The 26,801-nt window shown below is 46.4% G+C and overlaps 1 protein-coding gene across 1 annotated transcript in view; it reads left to right on the forward strand.

Annotated features, from left to right (window-relative positions):
* PPWD1 (peptidylprolyl isomerase domain and WD repeat containing 1) overlaps positions 1 to 26,801 on the forward strand; it is a 416,345-nt gene that overhangs the window by 119,703 nt on the left and 269,841 nt on the right. The window contains exon 5 of the mRNA XM_085631724.1: positions 10,631 to 11,078. Coding sequence (XP_085487850.1) covers positions 10,631 to 11,078 — 448 coding nt within the window. The remainder of the gene's footprint in view (positions 1 to 10,630; positions 11,079 to 26,801) is intronic.

Consider the following 26,801-nt stretch of genomic DNA (forward strand, 5'->3'; position numbering starts at 1 on the left):
GAACTGCAGTTCCTTACATGGAAAGCAGCTTTCCTAGTTGCAATCACCTCTCTCAGGAGGGTAAGTGAGATCCAGGCTTTAACCATACAAGAACCATTCTTACAAATACATCGTAACAAGGTGGTTCTTAGAACAAATCCAAAGTTCCTTCCCAAAGTAATCTCTGCTTTTCATCTTAACCAATCCATAGAGTTACCAGTGTTTTTCCAAAATCCGGACTCTGAAGCAGAGAGAGCTCTTCACACACTTGACATCAAAGAGCTCTACTTTATTATATTGACAGAACTAAGCCCTTTAGAAAGACAAAACAATTATTCTAGCTTTCTCACCACCTCATAAAGGACACCCCATCTCCAAAGCTGGGATTGCTAGGTGGATAGTAAAATGCATTCAGATATGCTACCAAAACGATAAACGCACATTAACAATTTCCCCTAGAGCGCACTTAACACGCAAACTAGGGGCTTCCATGGCATTCTTAGGGAACATTCCCTTAGATGACATCTGTAAGGTAACAACATGGTCTACAACACACACCTTCACCAAACACTATTATGTTGACGTGCAGGCAAAGCAACAGGCTTCTTTCTGTAGGCCAAGCTATTCTTAAGACACTTTTTCAATCCACTGCAACAGATACAGGTGGCCACCGCTAGGGGAGACACTGCTGTACAGTCTATGCAGTAGTATGAATTCTGCAGCTCATATGCCTCGAACGGAAAATGCTACTAAAAATATGCATCTGTTCTTGGCATGTAGAGCTGCAGAGATTCATACACCCACCTGCCTCCACCGGAACCTGTATCTGTTCCAGTATTATCTTCGATACATTCACATGGACATCTCTTTTGTTTCTTACTAACTCCATCATTTCCCTTCATGGCGAAAAACAATCTGAGTATGGAGTCGATGCCTATGCGCACTATCACCCAAGGGAGGAGTAACCTATCTCATGACTAGAAAAGACTTCTTCCAAGACAACCACAAGGTGCCAGCATCTGAGCCCAACACCAGATGGCGATCTATGCAGTAGTATGAATCTCTGCAGCTCTACATGCCAAGAACAGATGCATACTGGTAAGTAGCGTTTTCCTTTTCTCGAATAGGATTATGGTTTCCTCTGATGCCCAAAAAACTTTCTTTCAAACGATTAAAGAATTATCAGATGAGAGAGGAGAAAATAGTACACTTAGATTAAATATAGAAAAGGAAACTTTCCCTCTAGCAATCACAAACTTTGACCCAGCAATGATCTCCATACAGACATGACAGATGTGAACTCTGGAGCGCCTTCTGATCATGCCCTCTAACGTTTTGAAGCAAGTATGAAGTACATCACTAAATTTACTTGAAACGCTACTGAATGCTTCGCTGAAAGAAGGTGCTACAACAAAAGCACTTAAAATTGCATCCGTTACTTTAGTCCTTAAGAACCCAGAAGTTAACCCTACCTCCAAGAAAAGCTTCCACCCAACATATGTTCCCTGCAAGCATCAAATTACCAGACAGCCTTGTGGACAAATAGTCACAGTCACCCACAAACTATCACCGTCCTTGGACTTAATTTAACAGGCTTTCATTTTGCCCACAGCACTTAATGTGTGCTGCTGGCAATATTGGATGACCTTCGATTAGAAGCAGACCAAGGCAAGCTTAACGCTGTGATATTACTTGGTTTATCAGCTATGTTTGACACTGTAGACCTTAGCATCTCACTGGAATGCCTAGGCTCGGCTGGACTGTCATGCATTACATTACCTTGGTGCTACCAGGTTCTTTAAGGAAGCTCACAGTTACTTGTAAGACTTGGTGTGAATTTGACATCCAGTCTCTATACATTTATGTTTAAGATCAATATGGTAAAGACGGGAAATAATAGTCTCTAACTTAAAGCTGAAAAACAGAGGTAATAATTGTATCTGGGACATACACCCTCTGACTTTACTCCTGTTGACCCCAAGAGATTATCACCTTCTCTACTCCTCCAAATTTTGTCAAATTCTTGAGTCAAGATTGGCTGTGCACTATCTAGGAAGATGCAGGTATCTTTGCTGATATCCACTTATGAATACCATTTAAAAGTACTGCGGAAAATGGTTCCTTTTTTGCATAGAAACGAGAGGAGGTGGGCCATTTTAACCGTTATTGGCATTACACTGGATTACATTAAGTCATTAGCCTACCTCTACCTTCTTCTTTACTGCAGAAAATCCAAAATGTCACTGCCCGAATGGTCCAGATGGTACTAGGATAAGCCTCTACATTTCTTCTTTTACAATAACTACGTTTGTATCCAATAAGGGAATGTCCTATTTAAGGTGCTAGGTATTGTTTGCAGTCCACTGTATGGACAAGCTCCCTGTTTCATACTTAAGCGTATGAGAAGGTTTCTCCCACGAAGAATCCTCCATTTTTCCACTGCCAATTTGCTGGTAATTCCTAAATTTAGCAAACAGACCGGGTGGTTGCAGCTTCTCAATTTATTCGTCCCAACTGTGGAAATAATTGGTTGGCCACTACCTGTCTTAGCACGTTAAGGTGCTCCTTAAAAGCGTGGCAATTCACTAAAGCCTCGAAGCCTTTTTCTTAACCGGGTTGGATAATCTTAAACTCTGTCGTCTAGTGCTAAGAAACCACTTGTGGAGGAGAAATCTATAAATTGCGTTCATAGAATGCATTTTTCTTGCTTTAGCTCACAGCCTTCTCTGCTGTGATGGGTGTCTTTCAAGATTTCACAATGGTAGAAGACATTCTCCAACAAAAAATATGAAATGCTTAACAAAATAATCTGATTGGTATAAATTTACACTAAAATAGACAGCCCCATAATTTTACAGAAAGGCCCAACTATGATTTGTTCTGATTGGGCAACAGAGGTGTCTGCCTGCTTTTTTTTATTTTTTAAATATTTAGTCATACATTTCAAGGTCTGCTTTTACTCGACTCATCTGCAAAATCGCCATACATGTGTGCATTAAGAAACTCTGGCAGTGGGGCATCCAGTCAGGCCTTTTCATTGTCGTTATGATTATTATGCTTTTGTTAGCTAATTGGGTCTGGGGGAAGTGTGTACCCTTCATGCATATGTCCACTAATTAGAGTACTAGAATCCCACAGTGAGTGTGAGAACTGAACTGAGGTTCAAGCCTCCTTATAAGCCGTGCAGTTGACCAGAAATGGATCTGCTTACGCATAGGTGGGTGGGCCTTCTGTGTACTGTGCCACAGCAGTGTGCATCACTGTTGCCAGTATGCTAAAACGTAGCAGGATTTGCTAGGAGCCTAGAGCCCCCTGGTCTTGAAGAAAAACACACCGGTTGCGAATTGATAATAAGCAACAAAGATGAATAAAATAAGTATTGATAATATCTCGTTTTGCAGGACAGTGAGACTTGTGTGAAATAGCACTATATTATCAGTCAGTTATTATTTTACTGGGATTAAATGCCAGGCATAAAATTGAACACCGTAGAACAGATTTTACAGGTAATGTACTTTCAATTTGTAATATTCAATTAATCCTTTCATACGTGTTCTTCTGGCTATGCTCTTCTAAAATGGACACTCTTTTTGATTTTCTCAGTGAGTGTTAGGTTTGCGCTTTTTCTACCACTCACCCCCAGCAAAAAACCATGTGTTAGACTAAACGTTTAAACTTGAAACCACTTGAAGAATTTAACAGAAATGTGACTGTAGTTGTTGCAATAAATTGTTTTGGTGTACATTGTTTTTTTTTTTTTTTTTTTTTTTAAACTGTTTATTGCAATCTCAAATAGTTACAGGTATGGGCCTACAACCGTCTGGCCGGCCGCTAGAGTGGCAGAAGCATATGACATATATACAGAAAAATCTCTTGGCGGTGCAAAAAGGTAAATCAGGAGATATCAATAGTGCAGGCCACATAACTCCAAACCCACAATACGGTTTCCTTTTGTTAAAACACAACAACACAAAAAAACCACACCCGCAAGGCAACCCGCAATCCCAAGTGACAGCACGCGCTCCTTAAGTGGGGGACCCCAACCCATCGCCAAACTCTGAAGAGGGGAATGAGAACAGATCAGGGACTGGGGAACCACGTGCCCGTGGCTGGGGGAGGGGGTCGGCTAGGGGGACGGAGCTGGTGAGGCAGCCGGCAGCAGCGGCGGCTCGCAAATACCCCCGCGATAGGCGTTCCAGGGGCCCCAGATTTTCACCCACGCCCCAGGCTTACCCCTCGCAACATACACCACCTTTTCACGAAACATACACCAATCTATGTGTTCTTTCCAGGCCGACACCGCCGGGGGCCTCTGGGATCCCCACGATTGAGCAATGTCACGCTTAGCTATCATGTATCCCAGAGTCACCCACCGCGTCTGCGGAACCGAGTAGTCAGTTGGCTCCCACACATTCAGCAAGCATCTCCTCGCTTCAGGCAACAGCGCGACACGCGTAACCACTCGCTGGACCTCGTGCACACCACGCCAGAATCGCTCCACCTTTGGGCATTCCCACAGAATATGCAAGAAAGTTGCCAAAGCACCACAGCCACGCTTACACAGTCCATCCTCAGCAAAGCCCATACGTAGAAGCCTTGGCCCCGTCACGTAAACCCGGTGGAGGATCTTAAGCTGGACGAAACGAAGGCGAGCCGGGATGGCCACCTCCTTCGGAGAGGCCACCGCGGAAATCCAGTCCTCGTCGTCCAATTCCAGCCCATCGGCAACCCAGGCCTCGCGGAGGCCAGTCAGCAGGCCCGATCGGTCGTTGATCAGTTTTTTATATATAAGGGAGATCGTGCTGTCTGGGACATGGCCATCCAGCACTCTGTCCTCCAGGGGGGAAGACTCCGGAATGGACGCGACATCCGGGAAGACGGAGCCCAGCGCGTGGCGGACTTCTAAGTACCGAAAGTACTCACTGCCTTGCAACTGAAACTCCGTCTGCAACGTCTCGAAAGTTTTGAATCCCCCCCTCGTCCAGAGATCTCCCACTGTGCTGATGCCGATCGTGTCCCACTTCTCGAAGCCCTTCGAGGTCCACAGGGAGCCCAACCTCGCAGACGCATATAGCGGTGACGCCCGGGTCAAACGGTCCTTCCACCCCATAGCTGCGTTAGCCGCGTGCCATACACGCACCATGACACGCGTCGGTCCCGTCAGGCGAGGGTCAGGCGCGCCAGAGTAGAGCGCTCGATTGTAGTCGCCACCGGGCAGGAGCATCTTGTCCATTTCAAATGCCGGGTTCAGGGCGGGCCCGTAAAGGCCATGATTAATCGCAGCTAGCTGGGAGGCCCAGTAATACAGTTTAATATCCGGGAGGGCAACCCCCCCATCGTACCACGGGAGAGTCAATTTAGCCAAGGCAATACGTGGCCTCCCGTCCCAGAACAGGCGACGCTGCAAACTCTCCACCTCACGGAAGTAGCGCGCCGGGACCAAGTCCATGGTGTTCTGGAGAGCGTACAGAAAGCGCGGCAACGACATCATCTTAAACAAGGCCGCTCGGCCGAGCGGCGAAAGCGGCAGACGCCGCCAACGCACAACGTCCTCCTTCAAGCGCTGGAGGGGGGGTAGCAAATTCCGCTCGTAGCGGGCCTCCGGGTCCAGATTAATATATATGCCCAGGTACCGAAACCCCTGGGAGGCAATCTGGATCGGACAGTCCCGTGGTAGGACCGGAGCCTCCCCGGCAAGCACATATACACAGGATTTCGCCCAGTTGATGACGAGGCCTGAGTTGCGACCGAATGAGCGCAAAACATCAACTAGGACGATCAATGATTTACGCGGGGAGGCGAGATATAGAAGGATATCATCAGCGTAGAGGGACACGCGGTCCTCATGCTCGGGGGTCCAGCGGAGACCACGGATGGAAGGGTGCCACCGCAGCCACTCCGCCAGGGGCTCCAGGGCCAGTGCAAACAGGAGAGGCGACAGGGGGCAACCCTGTCGCGTGCCCCGTCCCAGTGCGAATGGGGCCGAAACTCGTCCATTCACCACCACCTGCGCCAATGGGCCGGAATACAACAACTTGACCCAGCTGATGAAGCCCGGTCCGAAGCCAAACTTCGCCAGCATCGCCCAAATATATGGCCACTCGAGCGTATCAAACGCCATGGTGGCGTCCAAGGACGCCAAGATGGCCGGTTCCCGCACGAACGGGACACGCGCGAGCACCCCGTGCAAGCGTCGCAGATTAAGGGCCGTGTTGCGATGGGGTATGAAGCCGGACTGGTCTTGGTGGACCAAATCGCCCACCACGCCGACCAGCCGGTTGGCCAGCACCTTGGCGAGGATTTTGGGCTCCGCGTTCAAGAGCGAGATAGGCCTATAGGATGTGACCCGCTCACGGGGTCTCCCCTCCTTGTGGATCACCACGATCGTGGCCAGACGCTGGTCCGGCGGAAGGGAACCCCGCGAGCGGGCCGCCAGGAACATCGCGCGCAGGTGGGGCGCCAGTACATCCGGGCGCAGCTTATACAGCTCGATAGGGATGCCATTGGGGCCCATGGCCTTGCCAGATGCGACCGAGCGGATAGCAAGGGCAATTTCGTCCGAGGTGGGAGGAGCGGCCAGCGAATCCCTGTCCTCCACCGAAAGGGAGGGCAGCGCGATGTCCCGAAGCAGGGCATGGGAATCCTCCTCCGAGCAGGGAGAAACCGGGGAATACACCTCGCGGAATTAATCCGCGAAGCAGGAGACAATGGCGTCCGGCTCGGTGACACACACACCATCCATCCTCTCGATCAACGGAACCACACGATTCGCTCTCTCCTTCTTATCCAACCACGCAATCAATTTACCAGCCTTATCACCCACATCATACAGTCGCCCCTGTTGCTCTCTACTGAGGCCCCTGGCCGCCTCCGTGACGAGGGCCCTATAGGCCGCCTGCTTGAGGTGTAGAACATGCAATGTGGCATCCGTCACCCCGCTCCCCAGGTCACCCTCTAGTTCAGCAATTTCGGCCTCCACCCGGGTTACCTCCTCCCGCTCGCGCCTCCGGGCATGGGAGATAAAGGAGAGGGCCTCCCCTCTGAGAACTACCTTAAAAGCCTCCCACAGGGAGATAGCCGAAGGGACAGACCCCACATTCTCCTCAAAGTACCGCTGCAAGGATTTGATCAATTCGGCTCGAATAGTGGGGTCGCGCAGGTACCAGGCATTGATTGGGGCTACCCTGCCCTCCCCCCTCGGGAAGACATCAAAGTGCAACAGTAGTGGGGAGTGATCTGAAATACCCCGCGCCAAATGGCGCACCTCTCCCACTCTCCCAGCATAGGCCGCAGGGACAAGGACATAATCAAGCCGCGAGAGGCTACCATGGGCACCCGAGTGGAAGGTGTATTGCAGCTGCGCGGGATGCTTTAGTCGCCAGCAATCCACCAATCCTAGTGTATCTAAAAGGCCGGGCAGCCACGCCTGTGCCCGGGGGAGGTCCCTAGGGGGATGACGATCCATAGACCCAGAAGCCACCGCATTGAAGTCCCCCCCAACTACCAGAAGCCCACCCGGGAGGTCAAGGAGGAGGCGCCCCAGGTCCGCAAACGTGGTAGATTGCAACCCCGGCGGAACGTACACTGATACAAAAACGACCACTCTGCCCTCCATTCTACCCACCAAGACAGTGTAACGTCCCCTCTCATCATGGCGCACCTCATCAATCTCCAATGGGAGCGAGTTCTTAATCATGATGCCCACCCCCCGCGAGCCCGAGGTGAAGCCCGAATGGGCCACCAAGCGATAGCCTCGCCGATTCATGGCATGAAAGGAATTACCTATAAGGTGTGTCTCCTGCAGGAAGACCACATCTGGTGAAACTCGTTTCAGATACTGCAGGACCACACCACGCTTAATCCTATCCCCCAGTCCGTTAACGTTCCATGATAACAGTCAAATCCCTACCCCCCATCATACATGGAAACCATCAGTCGTCCCCCAAAGAGCATCTCAAAAACAACAATACAGTAAAGGGTTCGCCTTGCGGTGCAAACAAACAACACTCCACCCCCGCCCACCCATCCCAACAGAACTCCCCCCCCTCCCTGCACCCCTGCATGAGCCCAGACAGCCCCCCCAAAGTGCAGTGTGCCTGTCGCCCCATAAATGAAAAACTAACTAGTCCCCCAGAGGAGGAGGGAAAGCCCCCAATGGACCCCGTACGACCTCCATAGGAGGGGAACATACACGATCAGTGAATGGTAACAGGAATGTTGTCCAGAGCAAGGCCTACTATTCACCCCTCAGTTCTGATCCGGCGAGCCCTCCCCGCCAACCGCACCCCCCCTACCCCCCCCGGCCCCGATCCCCAGGCAGAGTATCCAACCAGTCCCCAGCCGCCTCGGGACGGTCAAAAAAGTGCGTGCGACCATCCACCTCCACCCTCAGCTTAGCTGGAAAAAGCATTGAGTATTTAAGGTTCAGGTCCCGTAGGCGACGTTTAACTCCGAGAAAACTCAGTCTCTGCTTTTGGACCGTCGGAGTAAAGTCAGGGTAGAAATTCACGTCCATATTATCGAGCTTGACCGGTCCCTGTAGCCTGGAAGTCTGCAGGATAGCGTCTCTGTCCCGAAAGTTAAAAATCCGGGCAATGAGAGGCCGCGGCGGGGCTCCGGCCTTAGGTCTTCCTCCGGGGACCCTGTGAGCACGTTCCACCGCAAAGAGTTTACTCAGCCCCCGGGGCTGGAGACGGGTGAGGATCAGGTCTTCCACAAACAAATCTGCCGCCTCCTCCTCTCGTCCCTCCGGCACCCCGACAATGCGAACGTTGTTCCTCCGGGCCCGACCCTCGGAGTCCTCCAATCGACGGTCCATCAGGGCGCTCGCCTGGCCAAGCCGGTGCACCTCCTTTTGAAGGGCCGCCACGTCTGTAGTGAGACTCAAGGTAGTGTGGGCCAGGGAATCGACCCGGTCATTTGTTTTAGACAAGTCGGCTCTCACCAGGCCCACATCCACCAGGGCCGAGTCTATCTTCTGCGCCAGAGTATCAAAGCGCTGGTCCACCGAGGCCTTCATCTCGGCAATGGCGCCCATGACGTCCCGGAGGGTCAGATCCGCGGGCTGAGCAGACGCCTCAGTCGGGCCCACGGGGGATGTACGCGGTGCCTCTGGAGATCCCTTCTGGAGGGTGTAACGGTCCATGCTGTTAGACTGATGTGCCGGGCCACGGCGGGTCGATTTCACCTTCGCCCGGTCGCCATCTTGCTTTGTGGACATGTCGCACTCCCAAAGTCGTGCCAATCTCCTCGAAAGGGCCGATAAACCAGTTCACGGGCTCCGGGGGGGGGTGACCACTGGACCGTAGGACGACTCACAGCCGGCGGGTCAGCCGGGCACCGGGACAAGGCCACACCACCGCACCCCGCTCCGCAACCCTACCTCGCTTGAGGGCAAGGAGGGCGCAAAAGCGAAAGTGAAAGCGCGGGGTACGCGAGTCGCCCAGCCCTGCCCGCCGCTGTTGTTCGCTTTGTCCCCGGATCGCCCCACAACTCCAATCCGGGGGGCCGGCGCGGAGAAGGCCGCAATCTTCGATCGGTGTTCCCACCGGTGTCCGGGGTTCGATTCGAAAACGGAAAACGGGTGCCGCCTCAGCTCGGGTACACAGACACAGTCCCCTCATCAAAGACAGGATATAATCAGGATTAATTCAGGAGGTCACGGAGGTCCTCGGGAGCTTCACACCTACGCAGCCATCTTGGTTGCGCGCTAGGCTCCTCCTCCCTTGGTGTACATTGTTGTTTCCATTGCTTGCTTTGACAGATTATTGAAACAGCACTTGTGTACAACATGTGAGTGTGTAATCTTTATCCACTTTTGATAGTGTAACATGAGTGACGAGGCGCATACATTCTTGGCAATCCCTTCTATGTTTTCTTGCAGCCAGTAGACATTCCTTCACCATCCATGGTGTGTAGGCTTCTACATATAGGCCATTAACACATCATTCCTTGCTATTCTCTCTCCCTGGTCTCCTATTATTCTCGGGCATTATTAAATCAGAAATTGTCAGGCCCTCCCTCATGCATTTTCGCTTAAGCTAATAGGCATGCTTCCGAGGCCACAAAATCAATTTTATTACATTTACCGTTGCCTGGAAAAATGAGGATTATAAAATTGTTCATTATCTCCATCATTAAAATTTTTTAATTTTAATTCAGTCTAGGATAACTTAACCACCTTGCTATAAGCTCACGTTACTCTTGCAGCCTGTTAAATCACAGATCCATCACGAGAAGAGCAATACCATTCTGCTTTCCAGTTTAATAAGGTAGCATATTTGTAACTGCGGGCTTTATGCATTTTGCTAGTTAACTTACATTGGTGGTAATAATTCATAATCAGCTTTCACTGCTGCACTAGAATTTCGACTTTATGTCCAAAAAAGGCAACCGCTGCAGGAGCTGCATTGAAAATGGAGGACAGGTCATTATAATGCAGGGCAGATGACGGATGGGCCATTTATTCAAGCCACGGAGCAGAAATCTAAATTAGTGCCCAAAAAACAAAAGGCGTGGTGATTACATTCCTTATAGCATGTTTAAAGTAAACGAAGAGCTTAGATTTGAAAATTGTCATGCAAAGCATTATGAAGGATTTAGCCACTTGCAGTTCTTGTAGTCACCTTATTTTTCTTTATTTTCTTTATAGGTACCACCCTGGTCAGTGTGAGTGGATTTTTTGCCCAGGAGACGCCATATCTGCTGTAGCATCTTCTGAAAAGACCACAGGGAAGATATTTATATATGATGGCCGTGGAAGTAATAAGCCGATGTATGTTTTTGAAAGACTTCATTCATCTCCTCTCACCCACATACGCCTGAACTCTATCTACAAAGTAGTAGTATCAGCAGACAAAACTGGGATGATAGAATACTGGACTGGTCCTCCCCAAGAGTACAAATTTCCCAAGAATGTCCACTGGGAATATAAGACTGATACAGACTTGTATGAATTTGCTAAATGCAAGGCTTATCTCACCAGCATGTGTTTTTCGCCAGATGGGAAGAAAATTGCTACTATTGGATCAGACAGGAAAGTTCGTATTTTCAGATTTTTGACTGGGAAACTAATGAGAGTTTTTGATGAATCCTTAAGCGTAAGTATGAATCTATATCCTAAGATCCTCTAAATGCACGTGTAATTATACTTATTGAGTTCCGTACTATTTTAAGTCCATTATTGAGTGACTATTTCTCCTACCACCAATCTTTGAATGGAAAATTGTGGCACGTAATGTTTGTTTCTGATTTACTGTATGTGGCAAGTATATTTCTGGCACGTACAGGTCCACAAAGCCTGGCAAGGGTTTCGAAGTCAGCACAGATCCATTTAATTATTCTTTGCCCTGCACCAGAAGTAAATATAGACCAACCACCTAGAACTGTTTTGGATACAACAGACCTCGAAGCCATGCAATTGGCTGTGCTTTGACACCTCAACATCCTATCTATGGCCTTCCAACAATCCATATATCAACTGTCTGAAATTCACCACACCCAGATATAGATTACGTTATATCAAAGCTACATATCTTGCATAGATGCCTCCAGACTTGTCAACCTCTGCTCCTCATACCATAACCCCCTAGTGCCGAGCAGTTTACTCCAGCAGAATGAGGTAGATAGCAACGTTTTTCATATTTAAAAGGGCCTAGCCAGCCAACATGCAAAATAACCCATCATTAAATAACCCATTAGACTTTTTCAGCCTTGCCAGTCGCCAGTCAGTTTCGCCCACCTCCAATCAAATTGAGAAATGCAACAAATACTGTATCAACTCAACACTTACATTCCAGCCAGCGGCCATCCAAGAACGCAAGGAGGACACAGTTACAAGTAGTAGAGATGCACATAACAAGCAGTGTATTTTGAGATATGTGATACTTTCTTGACTAGGCGTCAGCAGTGCTTCTCTTATCTGTAGAGTTGCATGCTCAATTAAACTTACTACTGTGTCAAAGCAGAGCATCTTGAACCCTCATATTTCTAAACATTTAGTGATGATAGGATGGTGGCCAATTGTGAATGCAGTGTAATGAAGTCAGTAAAAGCCACTGCACAATAGCAGAGTTACATTTTTTTGTAACAATTTAGCTTTGTCTTTAGCTTTTCTCTATTGTTTTTGCCATATTTTGAAATTGTTACATCAAGCATTCTTTGCAAGTTATTACTTTTTCTGTAGTAAAGCAATGTTTGTATGTTATTACTTCTGTTCTCTACTGAGGTTGCATGAGTTTGTTTTCTTAAATGTGAGCCAGTTATTGATGGGCACAAAAGCTTTATTCATTGATGGCAATCATATATGTCATTTCTTAAGCTTCAAGTAGTTCTCTGACATCTATTTAGCCTCTGCAGCTATTCAGTTAGAAAACTGATGGTGAGATGATTGTTGGTTAAGGTGAGAATAATCAGAGTATTGTCAACATGCAGATTCAATATGGAAACTGGGGGTTAGGGAACCTAACGAAGATAGATACACTTTAAATATATAGTGGGGTTCAGAAAAGATCCCTGCAGTGTTAAAGTGGTAGAATTGGGGTGAAAAGGTGTCCAGGGTCATTTAATTTGGTTGCTGGCGACCGCAAGAGCATTTTCCTGTATTATGTAAAACATGGAATCCTGATTCAGAGTAATCTGAAATATCGTTCTTTTCTAAGATGCTGGAGAATTGTTTGTTAATAACTTCTTCTGCAATACTAAGAAACAAACATATTTCCAGGTTAAAGGCACAGTAGCTTTCGAAAGAGATTGCACGTTTCTTCGAAAAAGTGGTTTGCAATATTGGTTGCATGAGAATACGAAAAGAGCAACAATAAGAAGGGGTGCCGGTTTTGATGTATGTGCATTATTAAATGTTTGAGATGGATATAGATATATATATATTACACACCACCATGCTTACACTATGTAGTAAGCAACGAGCCACGCCGATCCAAGGTGCTTTAATTTCGGTTTATCTACGTGCACAAAAAAAGACGCGTTTCGAGCTAAACAGCTGTTGGTCACATGACCTTCACATTGAATACACATTTTTTTATAACTGCAAGTAGCGTCCCACATGACGCAAACATAGAAAAAAGACTGTGTATATACCCCATACACCAATTCCCTGAGTGTTTAAACGTATACTCAAATAAATAAAAAATATATAAATGCATTGTTTTTGATCTCAATTGTTTTGCATGACCAATACATTTTGGGCACAATTCATATATTTTTTTACCTGTTTTCCTAAACCGTTTTTTGGGTTATCTTCAGCAACTGCTTTTAAGTTATATTTGGTTAAGAAACCATTCATCATATATTTCCACGCAAATCATTATGGGTATAGTACCCTTACTTTATACGTGCCAATATATAGATTACTATTCTATAGTTATACAGATTTTGTGAGCTAAAATTGTTACTTTTTTAGACCCTTTACGTATTCAATATTACTTCATGGAATAGTACCTCATAACGAGATGACCAACTTATGTGAATAAAAAGCAGTTTCCCTGGATTGTAATCTCCTTGAAATTAAGGAAAAAAGAGCGGTTGTTTGCAGAAACATCTGATTCTCCCTGCTCCTAGTTTCTATTTTTAGCTGTGCAGAAGGAGATCTCGTATGTCCATAATGGATCTAAAAAAAGACACAATAAACAATTCAATTAATAACATGATCTATACGGCATTGTGAACAAATCATTTTTTTATATAACAATTTTGGTGGAATAATAATATATGCAGTCTTAAAAGAATATACTTCTAGTTTCTGAGTTCGATTAGGTTCATATTGCTTTGATTTCCAAATAGCAAAACACATATCAAATGAGGGATACAAAAAGAAAAAAAGGGGGTGGGGGTTTAAGACAGTGAATATTAATAGTGAAGTTAAAAGTTCAATATAATGTGTAAACTTTGGTTCCTGAGTTCATTGTTTGTGGCGGCCAGACTTAGAGATACACATACATCTCTCCATCGTTATTCATTCTAAAGGGAAAAACACTTCCTGCTTGCAGAATAAACCTAGATTCCGACCTCCTAAGTGATTGGACTCGATTGCCTCCCCTTGGATTCTTTGGGATGGTCTCCAAGCCAAAATATTTAGCAGTGGTCCAATCTCCATTATGTGCCTGATTAAAATGCCTAGCAGTACTATAGCTGAAATCTTTGTTTGTGATGGCTCGCCAATGCTCTAAAATTCTCTTTTTCACAGGAAAGGTAGTGGACCCGATGTACCACATGCCTCAAGGGCATGTGATTACATATATTACATAGTCAGTTACACAGCTGATATTTGTTCTTATGATCCACTGTCTGTTGGTTCTCCGTAGTTTAACTTCGCTGACATTTTGGCTGTTGCTACAAGCTCTACATTTTCCACACTTGTGGAAACCACCAGTTTTTTCAAGCCAGGTGGATTTGTGGTTTTCCATGTGACTTTTGACCAGCATGTCTTTAAGAGAGGGGCCTTTTCTGTATGTTATGGATGGATGTTGTCCTAATTTTTCTCTCAACAGTTGATCTTGTGTGAGAATATCCCACCTTCTCTTGATTATTCTGCTGAATTGTGCAGATTGAGTATTGTATGTTGTGATCAACCTTATCGGCGATCCCTCTTCACTTTGCTTTGTTTTTGGTGCCTGGTACAGAGTGTCATTTCTCTTTATGGAGTCTGCTCTGTCTTACCCCAATTTTAACATTTTAGTAGAGTACCCTCTGGTCCGAAATCTAGTTTTCATTTCTTTTTTGTTTTTCTGATAGTTGGACTCAGAGCTACAATTTCTTTTAGCTCTTAAGAACTCACTAAATGGAATGCTCCATCTAAAGTTGGGTGGATGACAGCTAGCTGAATTTAATATAGAATTACCTGCAGTTGTTTTTCTAAACAGATCTGTTACCAGTTGGTTATTTTCAATTGTCAATCTGATGTCAAGAAAGTCTACTGTATGTTGGCTGTGATGCGTGGTAAATTTTAGATTAACAGTGTTTTGATTTAATTCTTTGACAAACTGTAAGGGTTCTACTTCTCCGCCCTCCCATACAAAAAAGACATTGTCGATGTATCTTAGCCATATGTTAACCTTACTTGTCCAGTGTTCCATGCAATCACTCCAAAGCACTTGCTTATCCCACCAGCCCACCAACAAGTTGGCGTAGCTGGGAGCGAAGCAGGTGCCCTTCGAAGTTCCTTGTACTTGTTTGTAAAGTTGTCAGTTGAACAAAAATAAATTTTCGGTCAAACACATCTCTATCATTTGTAACAGCATATTTGTATGTGATAGATGCAAGCTTCGTGTTTTTAAAAAATGTTCACAGGCCTTAAGACCGTCTCTATGTCTTATGTTGGTATAAAGACTTTCCACGTCTAAGCATACTAACCATTGATCATCATTCCAATGTAGGTTTTCAATTTTTTGTAAAAAATCCTTTGTCTCTCTCACATACAAGGTCAATTCTTTCACATAACCAGACAGAAAATGGTCCACATAGATAGATACTTTCTCAAAAATACTATTCTTTGACGAAACAATTGGACGCCCTGATGGATGTAATGGGTCCTTGTGTACCTTAGGGAGTAAGTAGAGAGTGGGAACTGTTGGTGTATTATTCTTCAAGAATTGTTGTTTTTCCCAGTTTAATAAATTCTCATCAGACCACTTTCTTAACAGATTATTAAATCTGTTATACAATCCCACTAGATATTATTTGTCCACCCTCATGTAACATACAGAGTCATTTAGTTGTCTCATAGCCTATATATAGAGGCTAAACCTTTTATTTTCATCATCACTGTCAGTCATATGTAATGAAGCACAGATCTTGTTTCAGTGAACCTTCCGGAAAGTAGTCAATCTAGGCCTACTTCTGGCATGGAACACAGTCGTCAGAATGATATCTTAGGCCAGACTTATTTCTTTCTATAGCATTAGTGCATCACTTGTTGTATGGGTCTTCTGCAGCTAAGGGTTACAAGAATGAAATATGTCTGGAGGCCCGACTAAATGCCTCCTTAGATACAGTAGCAGTATCCAGTGGTGTGGCATCTGCACAGCGATCTTCTCAGTGTAGCAGTAATTGCAATAGATATTCCTTCTGACTGATTTAAATGAATGAATATTAAATGAATGACTAAAGATATTTTTATGTGCACATTCTCTAATGGGTATTTTGGGGCTGAGATTCAGTTGTCTGAAGCCTAAAGCAAGAGTCGACTCCGTTTATAGAAAAGATGAGTCATCTGTGTTTTGCGTAAAGAACTATGATTCGAAATGCAGTGGAGAGCCAGTGGTAGTTGGTTCAATAATTTTGGAGCTAAGACAGAAAAAAACTTCTATCTCCCTGGCAACACCACCTCAAACAAGGGAGTGTTGTATCAAAGTGAGATACTGATCAGAGAGGTAACAAGGCTATCAATGTCTCAAAATACAGACTTTTATAGCATGGGCTTCAGTACTGTGAAGTGCCTGATGGACCAAGCAGAGACTCTTGAACTAGATTCTCTGCTGTATAGGTTACCAAGTCTCAGTTCTGGAATTAGGAAAAGTACAAGTCATATATGGTAGGGTTACAAGCTCCTGAACTTGCTTCAATATAGCACAGGATGAATTGTTGACCTCCTGAATTTGTTTCATATAATAAATAGCTTTTTGTCCCGGTGTAGATTGTTCTTATATTGTTGAATTTGTACGGTAAAAATATTAAGGTCTTCAGAGGAGTAGGTCAAATTCGATTTCCTCTACATTTTCCAAACCATTTGTTTCTTCTCCCTTAGTTAGGTCTTGTATCAGCAATTCTCTGGTCTGTTGTTGCTTTTTAGGTCTTGCATGGGACTGCGCGCATGCACTCGTGCTTGCGACAATATGTTATTTCTAAGGTTAAAAACAAACAAAAGGGGCTTTTAGCCCTCGCATTGCTTACCATTGGTTTGGTTCATCATCCCTCATTTCCTTGCGTCTCATTGGTCAGCGCATTGGTTTCTCTTTCTTTCTTCTTCGTGCGTTTGTCCGTTCAATGGAGCGTGGTACAAGTACTGATTAATTGCTTTTTATAGTGTCCTTCCACTGCTCGCACTCAGATTCAGGTACTTTTTTGCTGTTTCCCCGTACTTGCTTTCTCATCATTATTGCTTCCCCCTTGGTTGCTTGTGGCCCCATCATTCCCGCCTCCTTCCTCCCCATTGTTGCTTGTTGTTGCCATCCTGCCCACCCCTCCAGCTCCAGTGCTGTTGCCCCTTGCCTGTAGTCTCATCCCTCCTCATCTCTTGTTGCTCCTGTTCTTCTGGACCCCCTCCTTATTATTTGTTGCCCCTGTTTCCGCCCTCCCGTTGCATGTTATAAACATTAGTTAGTAAAAATTATGGAACATTTGATTTTAAAAAAATGACCATTATTAATGTGCTTTGGTTTGAGAAACATGGGACAATTCACCAGCATTGGTTTAGAAACGCCACGTAATAAAACTAACCTTTGCTTCATCTGGATATATTTTCAGTGATACTTTGCAGGGTATTTCATTCTACAAACCTAGCACTGGATGATGCTGCATGGGTTGTTAAAAGTACCCAAACCTGGTTCTCATATACAAGATCCGTGGTCTTGTATGGTATTTCTCGATACGATGAAGGGCTTACAAGGTCTAAAAGTTTTCTATAAGGAATATCCGGGTAATTGTCCGGAATGGCTGCAACCCTTCTATATGTATAAATTGCATCATCGGGATAAATTAAAACTTATTGTTATTTGTATATCAAGTTGCCATTAAACCACCGGTCAGACCTTGCCCGTGATGTCCAACACGGAATTTTAATCATTGCACATTACCTGTAACTGCAAAATGGCATTATTGTACATGTGACACATTTAGCTAGCCATGATTTAAAACCTACTCAATTCTGGAACATGTAGTTTCACTGTTAACAATGTAAGCCCAAGCCACATTAGAGTTCCAATGAAGCACTGTTGGCAAAAAGCAAGACTGAGTGAATTGGTCATGCATGGCAAGGGTTCATTTGGCTCTGTTTATCTGACAACTACCTAAGCACTTCAGTGAGCTGAATACCTGAGACAAAATGACAACTCAGTGAGTTGGTGCCCTCCCGCTACAATCTCTAGAATCTTAGAGCAATCTCTAGCTCGCAGGTTATATTCATGGCAGAACAAATAATCAATTCTTCTCACAATATTTGATCTATCATGGCCTATTCATGCCACTGAAAATATTGTTCCCCGTTAATAAGTTTAACAGATAGTTTGGGGTTTGACCAAAGGTTATTCAAAAAAATTTGATTTGTTCTCTTTTACAACTTTCTTCCTAGTAAAGCATATTAATCTTGGCAGACAATAGTTCCCACATGCACAGCGCACCCCCCCCCCCCCAAAAAAAAGTGCCATGTCTTTCTTTCTTCCAATTAAGTATTGAGACCAGTTCTGTTACAGATGTAATTGTAGTTACATTATAAACACTTTTTTATACACAGGGGTTGCCAGAGAATAGGAGATAAAATTGGGCTCCACATTTTGTCCTGGTTCAGGTAGGAGCTAAAGGCCTGAACACATCTTTGCACGCTCATATATCACATTTTCGGATATATCACGAGACTGCTGAAATGAGGGACAAATCTGATAGAGCAGTCTAGCTGTAGATTCCTTACCTAAAAACATCCCCAGGCGTCAGACTGGATTTGGAAGTTTTTTGAGCAGTACCCCTGCTCACCGATAGGTGGCAACACCTGCCGTTGTGGGCTTCTTCTGCGCCAGAAGTGACATACGCAGTACCTATATAGTCACCACCCTGGTGCGCTGATAACAGTGTTTTCCTTTCCATACCAGATAGCGCTGAACCACCCTGAGCTAACCTCAGTTATTTTTTGACTGGCTTTTTTGCGACTTTGTCAATTTTTTTTTTTTAGTTTTCTTTCCTGGTGTGAGGATGTCACCCAAGAAACGGTCTGGGTTGAAGCCATGTGGAGCCTGTTACAGGCAGATATTGCTGACAGACCCCCACTTAGTGTGTTGGTGCTTGGAGCGTGACCACGACTCTAAGACCTGTGAGGACTCCCACGTCATGCTCTCCAAAGCACTGTGGGAGTGTTTCCTCACGCTCCTCCTAACGACTCCGCAACACTCAAGATGTCAGTCGTGCAGAAAGTCCTAGAGATTGTTCATGGAACTGCACGTGGCGATAATTGTCACACTCCAAGTCATTGGGAAAATCGGATAAGTCTCACAAACACGAAAAATCCAAGAAGTTGAAGAGGTCTTTAACTTCACAACGCCCCTCGAAGTCATCCGTCGAGGCGTGGGAACATCGGCACTCCAGGCGTCCCATTTTGGCGGAACCTGAGTCTGGGTCTGCTTTGTGCTTCCCTCATTTTCTGGGGGCTGGAGCGACCCCCGCCCAGCTCTAACAATTTTATGAGGCAACGCACCTCATATTTGGGCTGCCCGGCCCCACTAGAGTGCCTACAGGCCCCACTAGTTAGGGAGGGGCCACCACTGGATCCCCGCCTGCAGGTTCGCCATTCGGGCACCGTGGATCCCTTGCTGGATGCAGAGCGGAGCTTCAGGCGTGACCTTACTTGGCGCCTGCCCCCTGTACCATCCTCATTCCCAACTCCGATACAGAGTCAAATAGGCATCACTCAATGCCGGTTCCTGCGCCAACTGGAATCATGCTGTCTGGAGTGGAGCCAGTGCCTTTTTCTCTTGATAAGCTCGGAAAGGGAGAGAAATGGCAGGGTTTTGAGGGCCCTTATGGTTACCGTCGTCCCTTAGATGAGGAGGACAACTGGTATGAGGAACTGGCGGAGGCCAGTAGGCTAGACACCTCATCTGACAGTAGCCTGGTGTCTCCTCCTTCAGCAGCTACAGGGGTAGTACTCTCTTTAGCTATGCTGGTGCATAGGGCGGTTGAAGTCTTGGACATCCAGCTGTCCTCAATGGCAGCCAAGACAAACGTCTTGACAGATTCTTCAGCCAGGGGTCGCCCCCTCCAAACCCATACTCTCATTTAATGAAGTCCTACATCCTACTCTGGTGTGGTCCAAGCCCAGCACAGGGGCTCCTGTGCATAAGACACTTGCCCCACCACCATTGCCCCGCTCTTGGCGACCCCAGTTTTATTACACAGCATCCCACCCCGGATTAGCTTTGTGGTCCAAGCTTCCACTTCTAGGATCAACCCTAGTGCATTCCCTACCACTGTACCAGATTGGGAATCCCGAAGGCTGGATTCCCTTGGAAAGAGAATGTTCTCCTCTGCTAGCCTTGCACCACAATGAGTGAACACTGTGTGCCTTTTTAACCAATATTCTCATACATCTGGGAGTCAGTTGTGAGTGGTCTCAGGGGATGCCTGAGCCATACTCCCAAGCGCTTGCTGAAGGGAGCGACGCACCAAAGTTGACCATACAGTGTAGACTTGGCATGACTGACTTACTGGGTAGGTTGATTTGGTGGCCCTGAAGCACCACACCTGGCTGAGAACGTCTGTTTTTTCAGGGTATGTCCAAGCCTTGCTTATGGATAGGCCCTTTATTGGCTCTCGCCTTTTTGGAGATACGGCGGACTCAGTGCTGGAGAGCTTTAAGACAGCAGTGCTACTGCCAGGTCCTTGGGCTGCTCTGTTGCCCCTCGTTACTCTCAGTCCGCCCTCTGCCCATTTCATGGCCTCGGAAGAGGTCTCTAACCGCATCCTTCCGTTCCCCCAACACCAGCCTCCTGCCCCCTTTAGTTTGCCCTCCGACCATCATGGGCATCTAGTGGGAGGCAGGATACGGCATCACCTGCACCACTGGCGGTCGGTAACATCGAGGCTGCTATCTCCTCTGTGTGACTACCCCTCCACCCATGCCACCCACTTAAGATCTGCTGATGGAGGACCACCTCTCCTTGCACTCTCAGAAAGTGCTGGCTCTCTTGGCCAAGGCAGCCATCGAGAGGGTGCCGGCATCAGAGGTAGGTCTTGGTTGCTGTTCCTGCTACTTTCTGGTGCCCAAGAGGACGGAGGCCATCATTCTATCCTAGACCTGTGCTATCCCAATTTTTTCTTGAAAAAGGAGAAATTCAAGATGCTCACACAAGTTTTGTCTGCCCTGCACCCCGGAGACTGGATGGTAGCATTGGATTTGCAGGTCGCAATTTTCCACATCCCCGTCCTGCCTACACACAGACGTTTCCTGCAATTCATGGTAGGCCAAGAGCACTTTTTTGCCATGCTTCCCTTCGTCTTACAGGTGCCCCTTGGGGGTTCACAAAAAAGTGATGGCGGGGGTTGCAGCTCATCTGCGGAGGTTAGGAGTTTCCAGTCTTTCCCTACCTCAACGATTAGCTGTTGAAGGCGGGCGCTTCCCACTTCCAGACTAAGGCTAACCACCCTCACTTACTGGGGTTCACTATCAATGTGCCGAAGTCACACCTGACTCCTTCACAGAAACTCCCTTTTTTCTGGACATAGTACAGTTATGGGCATATCCTTCAAGCGGCTACTCCAGGATATTCAGGCTATGATACCAATGTTTCAGCCTCTATCCTAGATTTTGGTGAGAAACATTGAGGTTGTTGGGCCTTATATCCTCCTGCATCCTACTTGTGACTCATGCCTGTTAGTATATGCGGGTTCTGCAGTGGGGCCTGAAGTCTCAGTAGGCACAGCATCAGGGAAATCTCTCCAACATGGTCCAAATCTCGGAGGAAACTGCAAAATTCCTGCAGTGTTGGCTGATGAACTGATTTTGGGTTAAGGTCAGACCCCTCTCCCTTCCCCCAAACAGAGTTTTCTGTTGTGACAGATACGTCACTTCTGTTGAGGTGGAGATCAGAGGACTGCAGTCTCCAGCAGGGTCCGAGGTCCTTATCAACCTGTTGGAAATACACCACCACCACGTGGTACTGCAACAAACAAGGTGGTGGTGAGGTCGTGGACCCTTTGCCAAGAGGTTCTGTGTCTCTGAACATGGCTGGGACACCAGGGCAAATTCATACACAATATTCTCTACAATTTCAATGAAAGTGCCTCCTGCCTAGCAGCAAATAAAAGTTAAGTGCCAAGTGACTTCAAGATTAGATGTGGCAATCCTTTTAGCCGAGCAACACCCTTGTTTATAAGCCCCCCTTTCATAAACAACACTAGACTGCTAACCCCTACATGGCAGTCCCCAGCCCTTTTTGGTCGGCGTGGTATGACTCACCACTGCAGACTAAATGCTAGCATCTTAGTACTTGCAAAAGGTGATATCCCCAAACACTTAAATTTGGTTAATGTTTCTAAAATGCGCCAATAATAATTTCAAATCTAATCCTTTCCTAATATTCTATAGAGGTGGGTAAGCTACTGAAGGCTTTAGCAAGATACTTTTCCTCTGGCTCACCTAGAGGTCCTCTTGGACCCTCCGGCCAAATACAAGCCAAGCTTTCATGTGATTTCTGTCTGCCATCCAAGCTCTAAACTCATGCTCCAGGAATGAAAGACAGGCATTGGCATAGCCAATAGGTCTTGCTTTTGGGACCTTATAAGTCTTTAGTTATGCAGCACAATATCCTTGGTGCAACAACATCAACTGTTGCATGGCTAAACACTTATAAGGTTCAAGGTTTAGCCATGCAACAACTGATATTGCTGCACTAAAGATATTGTGCTGCAAAACTAAATACTTATAAGGTCCCAAAAGCGAGTCCTATTGGCTATGCCAGTGCTTGTTAAAAGCAGGTGCCGAGACGGGTCCCTACCAGGCTCTCCATTTGTTCCCTCAGGGTGGGAAAAAAATAACTTAACTCTGCAATAGTAAAACCAGTCACTGCTTTTGATGTAACTTCAAAGAGACTCGTTTTTCAGTTTTATGTAGCGCTAATTTGGAGGTTTTACTCCGCACCAGTTACATTACACAAGGACATATTCATGTTCTGAAACACTTAGAATGTTGAGTGGACGTCAGGCTCAAACCTGCTTTCTCAGTTCAAAAGGTGACAGCACTAACCTTAACCCACAACCTGGCACACACTAATGGAGGCATTTTCAATATTATATACAACGAAGTTATAGTTGTTGCTTTTTATTTTATGCAATTTACAACCATTGATAAAGCTAATAGTCCTGGCTTGTTCCATGTGTATTGTTACTTGCTGTATTATATATCTGGATGAATTGACAAAGGCAGCGAAATACCAGTGGGGCAGCACACTTTGCTAAGTGCATATTTTTAGCTTATGTGTTTTTAGTCACGCCCTTAATTACATCGGCCACGCCCTTATGAGAGAACCCCCACTTTTCTTCATCCCACTTAAAGCCCTGCCCCTGCTTACATAAAACATTGACAGGGCACACGGAAATCACAGTTTAAAAGAACAATGTTTAAAATAATTTGTCTGACTACGAATACAGTATTTCTCAGCGATTTTCTGTGGACTAAGATTTTCTGTGGACGAAGCCATGTCCTTACCGCTAAGGGTGGGAGTGGGGGGGCGCAGAGTTCATGTGACGGGAACAGACGAGCGACCAGGGTGTGCGTAGGTGCATGTGTGTGCGAAGAATACAGAGGCAGGTGTGTTAAAAAAAGAAATGTTGGTCCACTCATACCAGTGAACCATATGTTTCAGTTTGAGTACAGCACCAACGACAGTAGTAGAAGGCTAGACGAGAGAAATGAAAGATCCCCATCACAGTATGGGACTTTAGTGGACAGCATAAAATGTTAGTTCACGTAGGGAAAGTTGGGGAGAGGAGTTGGTCTAACTGCTAGGGCAGCTACCTCGAATATAGGGAACTGGGTTCGAGTCTCGGCAATGACGCTGAACAACCTGTGGTTCTGGGCAAATAATCTCCCTGTGCCTAACAATCATGAATGTGTGTCTTCGTGTAATGTAACTGGTACTATGTAAAGCTCTCTGATTCGGGTCAAGTTCGCTTTAAATAAAACTCTGATGCAAGAGAAGCTCCCTGGGAGTCCATTGGATTTCTTAACAAGTGAAAAAAGTCTTGGGAGGCAGAGGTTCGCCGATTAAGAGAGATTAAGTAACTACAGAAAATTAAGTTCAAGATGACAGCGAGACAAAGGGTGGGGTAATGAAAGGAGGGGGCGTGACAAAAGGAGCTGTAATGAAGGGGGAGAGGGAACATGAGGAAGAGTTGGAACAAGTTTGTGTATGCATTGCAAATGCCCAAAGACACCCATAGCAAACAGAAACCTAGCAGTAATGCGGGAATGCAACATGCGTATTAAAAACAGAAAACGCCTTATTGAAGGAAATGTCTGGAAAAATATATGATAAACTGCACAAATGCGCGTTAAGCAACAGGGTCACCCCAAGCACAAGCTCTTGGCTTTTCTAGCATCAACACCGAGCATGCTGGCACTTGTACAAGTGCTGGTTGAAAAAGAAAAGTATAAATGGAGTGGTGTGCGCACAGCCGTGGCGCTGCGAAAGTGAAAGTGATCGCGGCGAGCGATGCGCTTAATGAGCATGAGGAATGCCATATGGCGCCTCTGCTCAAGCGCGCGCACGTGCACTGCAAGCTGTAGCCTGCGGTAGCATTTTTTTAAGCCCTTACAAAAAGTCTCGCCAGACCAGCGCATGCACTGGGTCAGGCGAGACCTAAAAAACCATTAACCTTTGATGTAATCAGGCGGTACAAAGATACACATGTAGTGGATGCATTGCATGATTGTGTGACCCTAGATGGATAATTAATTTCAGCATGCCACATTTTCTTTATAATCGCAATACCTAAGGGGTCTGATCTTATTCGTTGGGTTGAAATCGTTTATGGACAATATTTCTTTATCAAGTAAGAGGTCCACACTAATGATGGGTGCTAGTCTTGAGCACCTAACTACTTCTGAACCTTCGTCCCAACCCAGTGAAGATTAGGAATTAATCGGTCCTGCTGAATTTGCCATAGTTCATTATGACTTTCTTGATGGCAAGAAACATGTTGATCGAATATTTTGATTAAGCACATTATGTGAACAAGAAGGAACACCATTTTCCTTCATGTTCAATTTTATTCACCTTATGAATATCCCCTGCGCCCGCATTCCTCGGAAACTTTTCTCCTAGCTCTCCACGCCGACAAGGTCGTCACAATGCCATGGCTCCACGTGACGTCAATGGAGCCATAAGAGGGCCATGTCGGCGTGATGACATCAGTTCCCTTTTCTCCGCGATGTTGACGCTAACAGTTTTTCTACAGACTCTCCAATACTTTCTCCTGGATACTTTGTATTTTTCGGGTTTCCTTCTGTGTTTTTGACATGTCTGCTCCTAGGACGTCGGGCTTCAAGCCCTGTAAGGAGTGGGTGGGGGGGGCATATGTTGATCACTGACCCCCATGAGGACTGCCTGTGGTGTCTATCGTCTGATCACGACGTCGCGGGCTGTCCTTGCTGTAGGAAGATGAACCCGAAGACCCTGAAGGAACAAGAAGCCAAGCTGTTCATGGCTAAAGTGAGAAAAGAAAAAAGGTGTCAAACGTTTGAAGTCGAGGTAGTCGACTTCACATGATTCGAGGGGGGAACGCAAGAAGAAGAGGCATGGATCTCGACGCTGTTCGTCGAAGCCTGTAGCTTCGAGGTCGCCTTCTCCGGCTCCTCGACGTCGTGTTAAGGACTTCGTCTCTCCATAAGTGTCTCCGGCCCATTCTCCTTCGTATAAGGGGACTCCGGTGCAGTCTCCGACGCCGAGATTCTCTCCAGCTCCGGATGGTTAATCGAATCCGGCTGATGCTGAGACTCCTGTGGCTCCGCCTGTGGCCCCGGTGGTTCCGACTCCGGAGGCTCCACGATCGGATCTCAAACCGGCACAGTATCCTTCATTCCCAGCGCCGGGTTCGGATCCCTCGCATTTTTTGAATGCGATGTATGGTGTTTAACAGGGCCTCTTACACTTCTGGTGCACCTTCGGGTCCCATGGGTCCTCTGGCATTTAATTTGGGTGTGCCTCACCATTATCCTCAGGCCCCCTTCGTGCCATTCATGCCGATGAGGCTGTCATGGCAAATATACTGGCTCCGAGGATGTTGATGCCGTATGGGCAGTCCCCGGCTCCATCCGGCGAACCTTCTTCACAGATTCGTTCGACGCAGGTTGCTGCTACGGATCCACTTTTGACGCCGCTCCCGGAGCCATCGACGCCGCGTGTGGCGCCGCCGGCGCCGCAACCGAAGATGCGCTCGAGGAGAGAAGCGCAGAGGTTGCTAGAGGAGGAACAGTGCCAGGCTGAAGATGTTGAGGAAGGTGAAATTTATGAGCCTGAAGATATGTTCGAGGGTCTGTGTGAGGCAAGTGGACTTGACACCTCCCCGGAGTGGGACTTTGCTTCTCAGAAAGCTTCTCCTTTGAAGGAAGTTGTACCTTACCATACTGTAATAAGGAAGGCTGCAGAGCTCTTGGATCTGCAGCTCCCTTTGGCTGAGTATAAGCCTAATTTGCTTACAGAGGTGCTTCATTCTCTGTCCTCTGTGGTTGAACCACTCTTGCCTTTCAATGTTTCTCTTACAGAGCCGATCCTTGAGGTTTGGTGTAATCCTTTTTCTGCTCCTGCAGTTTCAAGATCTGTGTCTAAAAGGTACAGGCCTGCTCCAGGAGATCCTGTGTTCCTTTCTTCCCATCCTTCGCCTGAGAGTTTGGTGGTGCAGGCTTCATGTTCAAACAAGCTCCTGCTGACAGGGATTCCAAGAAGCTTTTTGGCAATCTCGAACGCGCATTGCCTGTCATTCTGCAGTCTCCAGTTTGCGTTGCAGGGGGCCCCTCGGGGTGCGTTTCAGTTGAGTTGGAGTTAACATCTCCTTTACGCATTTCCTTCCATACCCCTGATTCCTCGGGTTCTGAGGAAGATTCGCCA

This window comes from Triturus cristatus, chromosome 2_1 (genome assembly GCF_964204655.1).
Source record: "Triturus cristatus chromosome 2_1, aTriCri1.1, whole genome shotgun sequence".
Taxonomy (NCBI): Eukaryota; Metazoa; Chordata; class Amphibia; order Caudata; family Salamandridae; genus Triturus; species Triturus cristatus.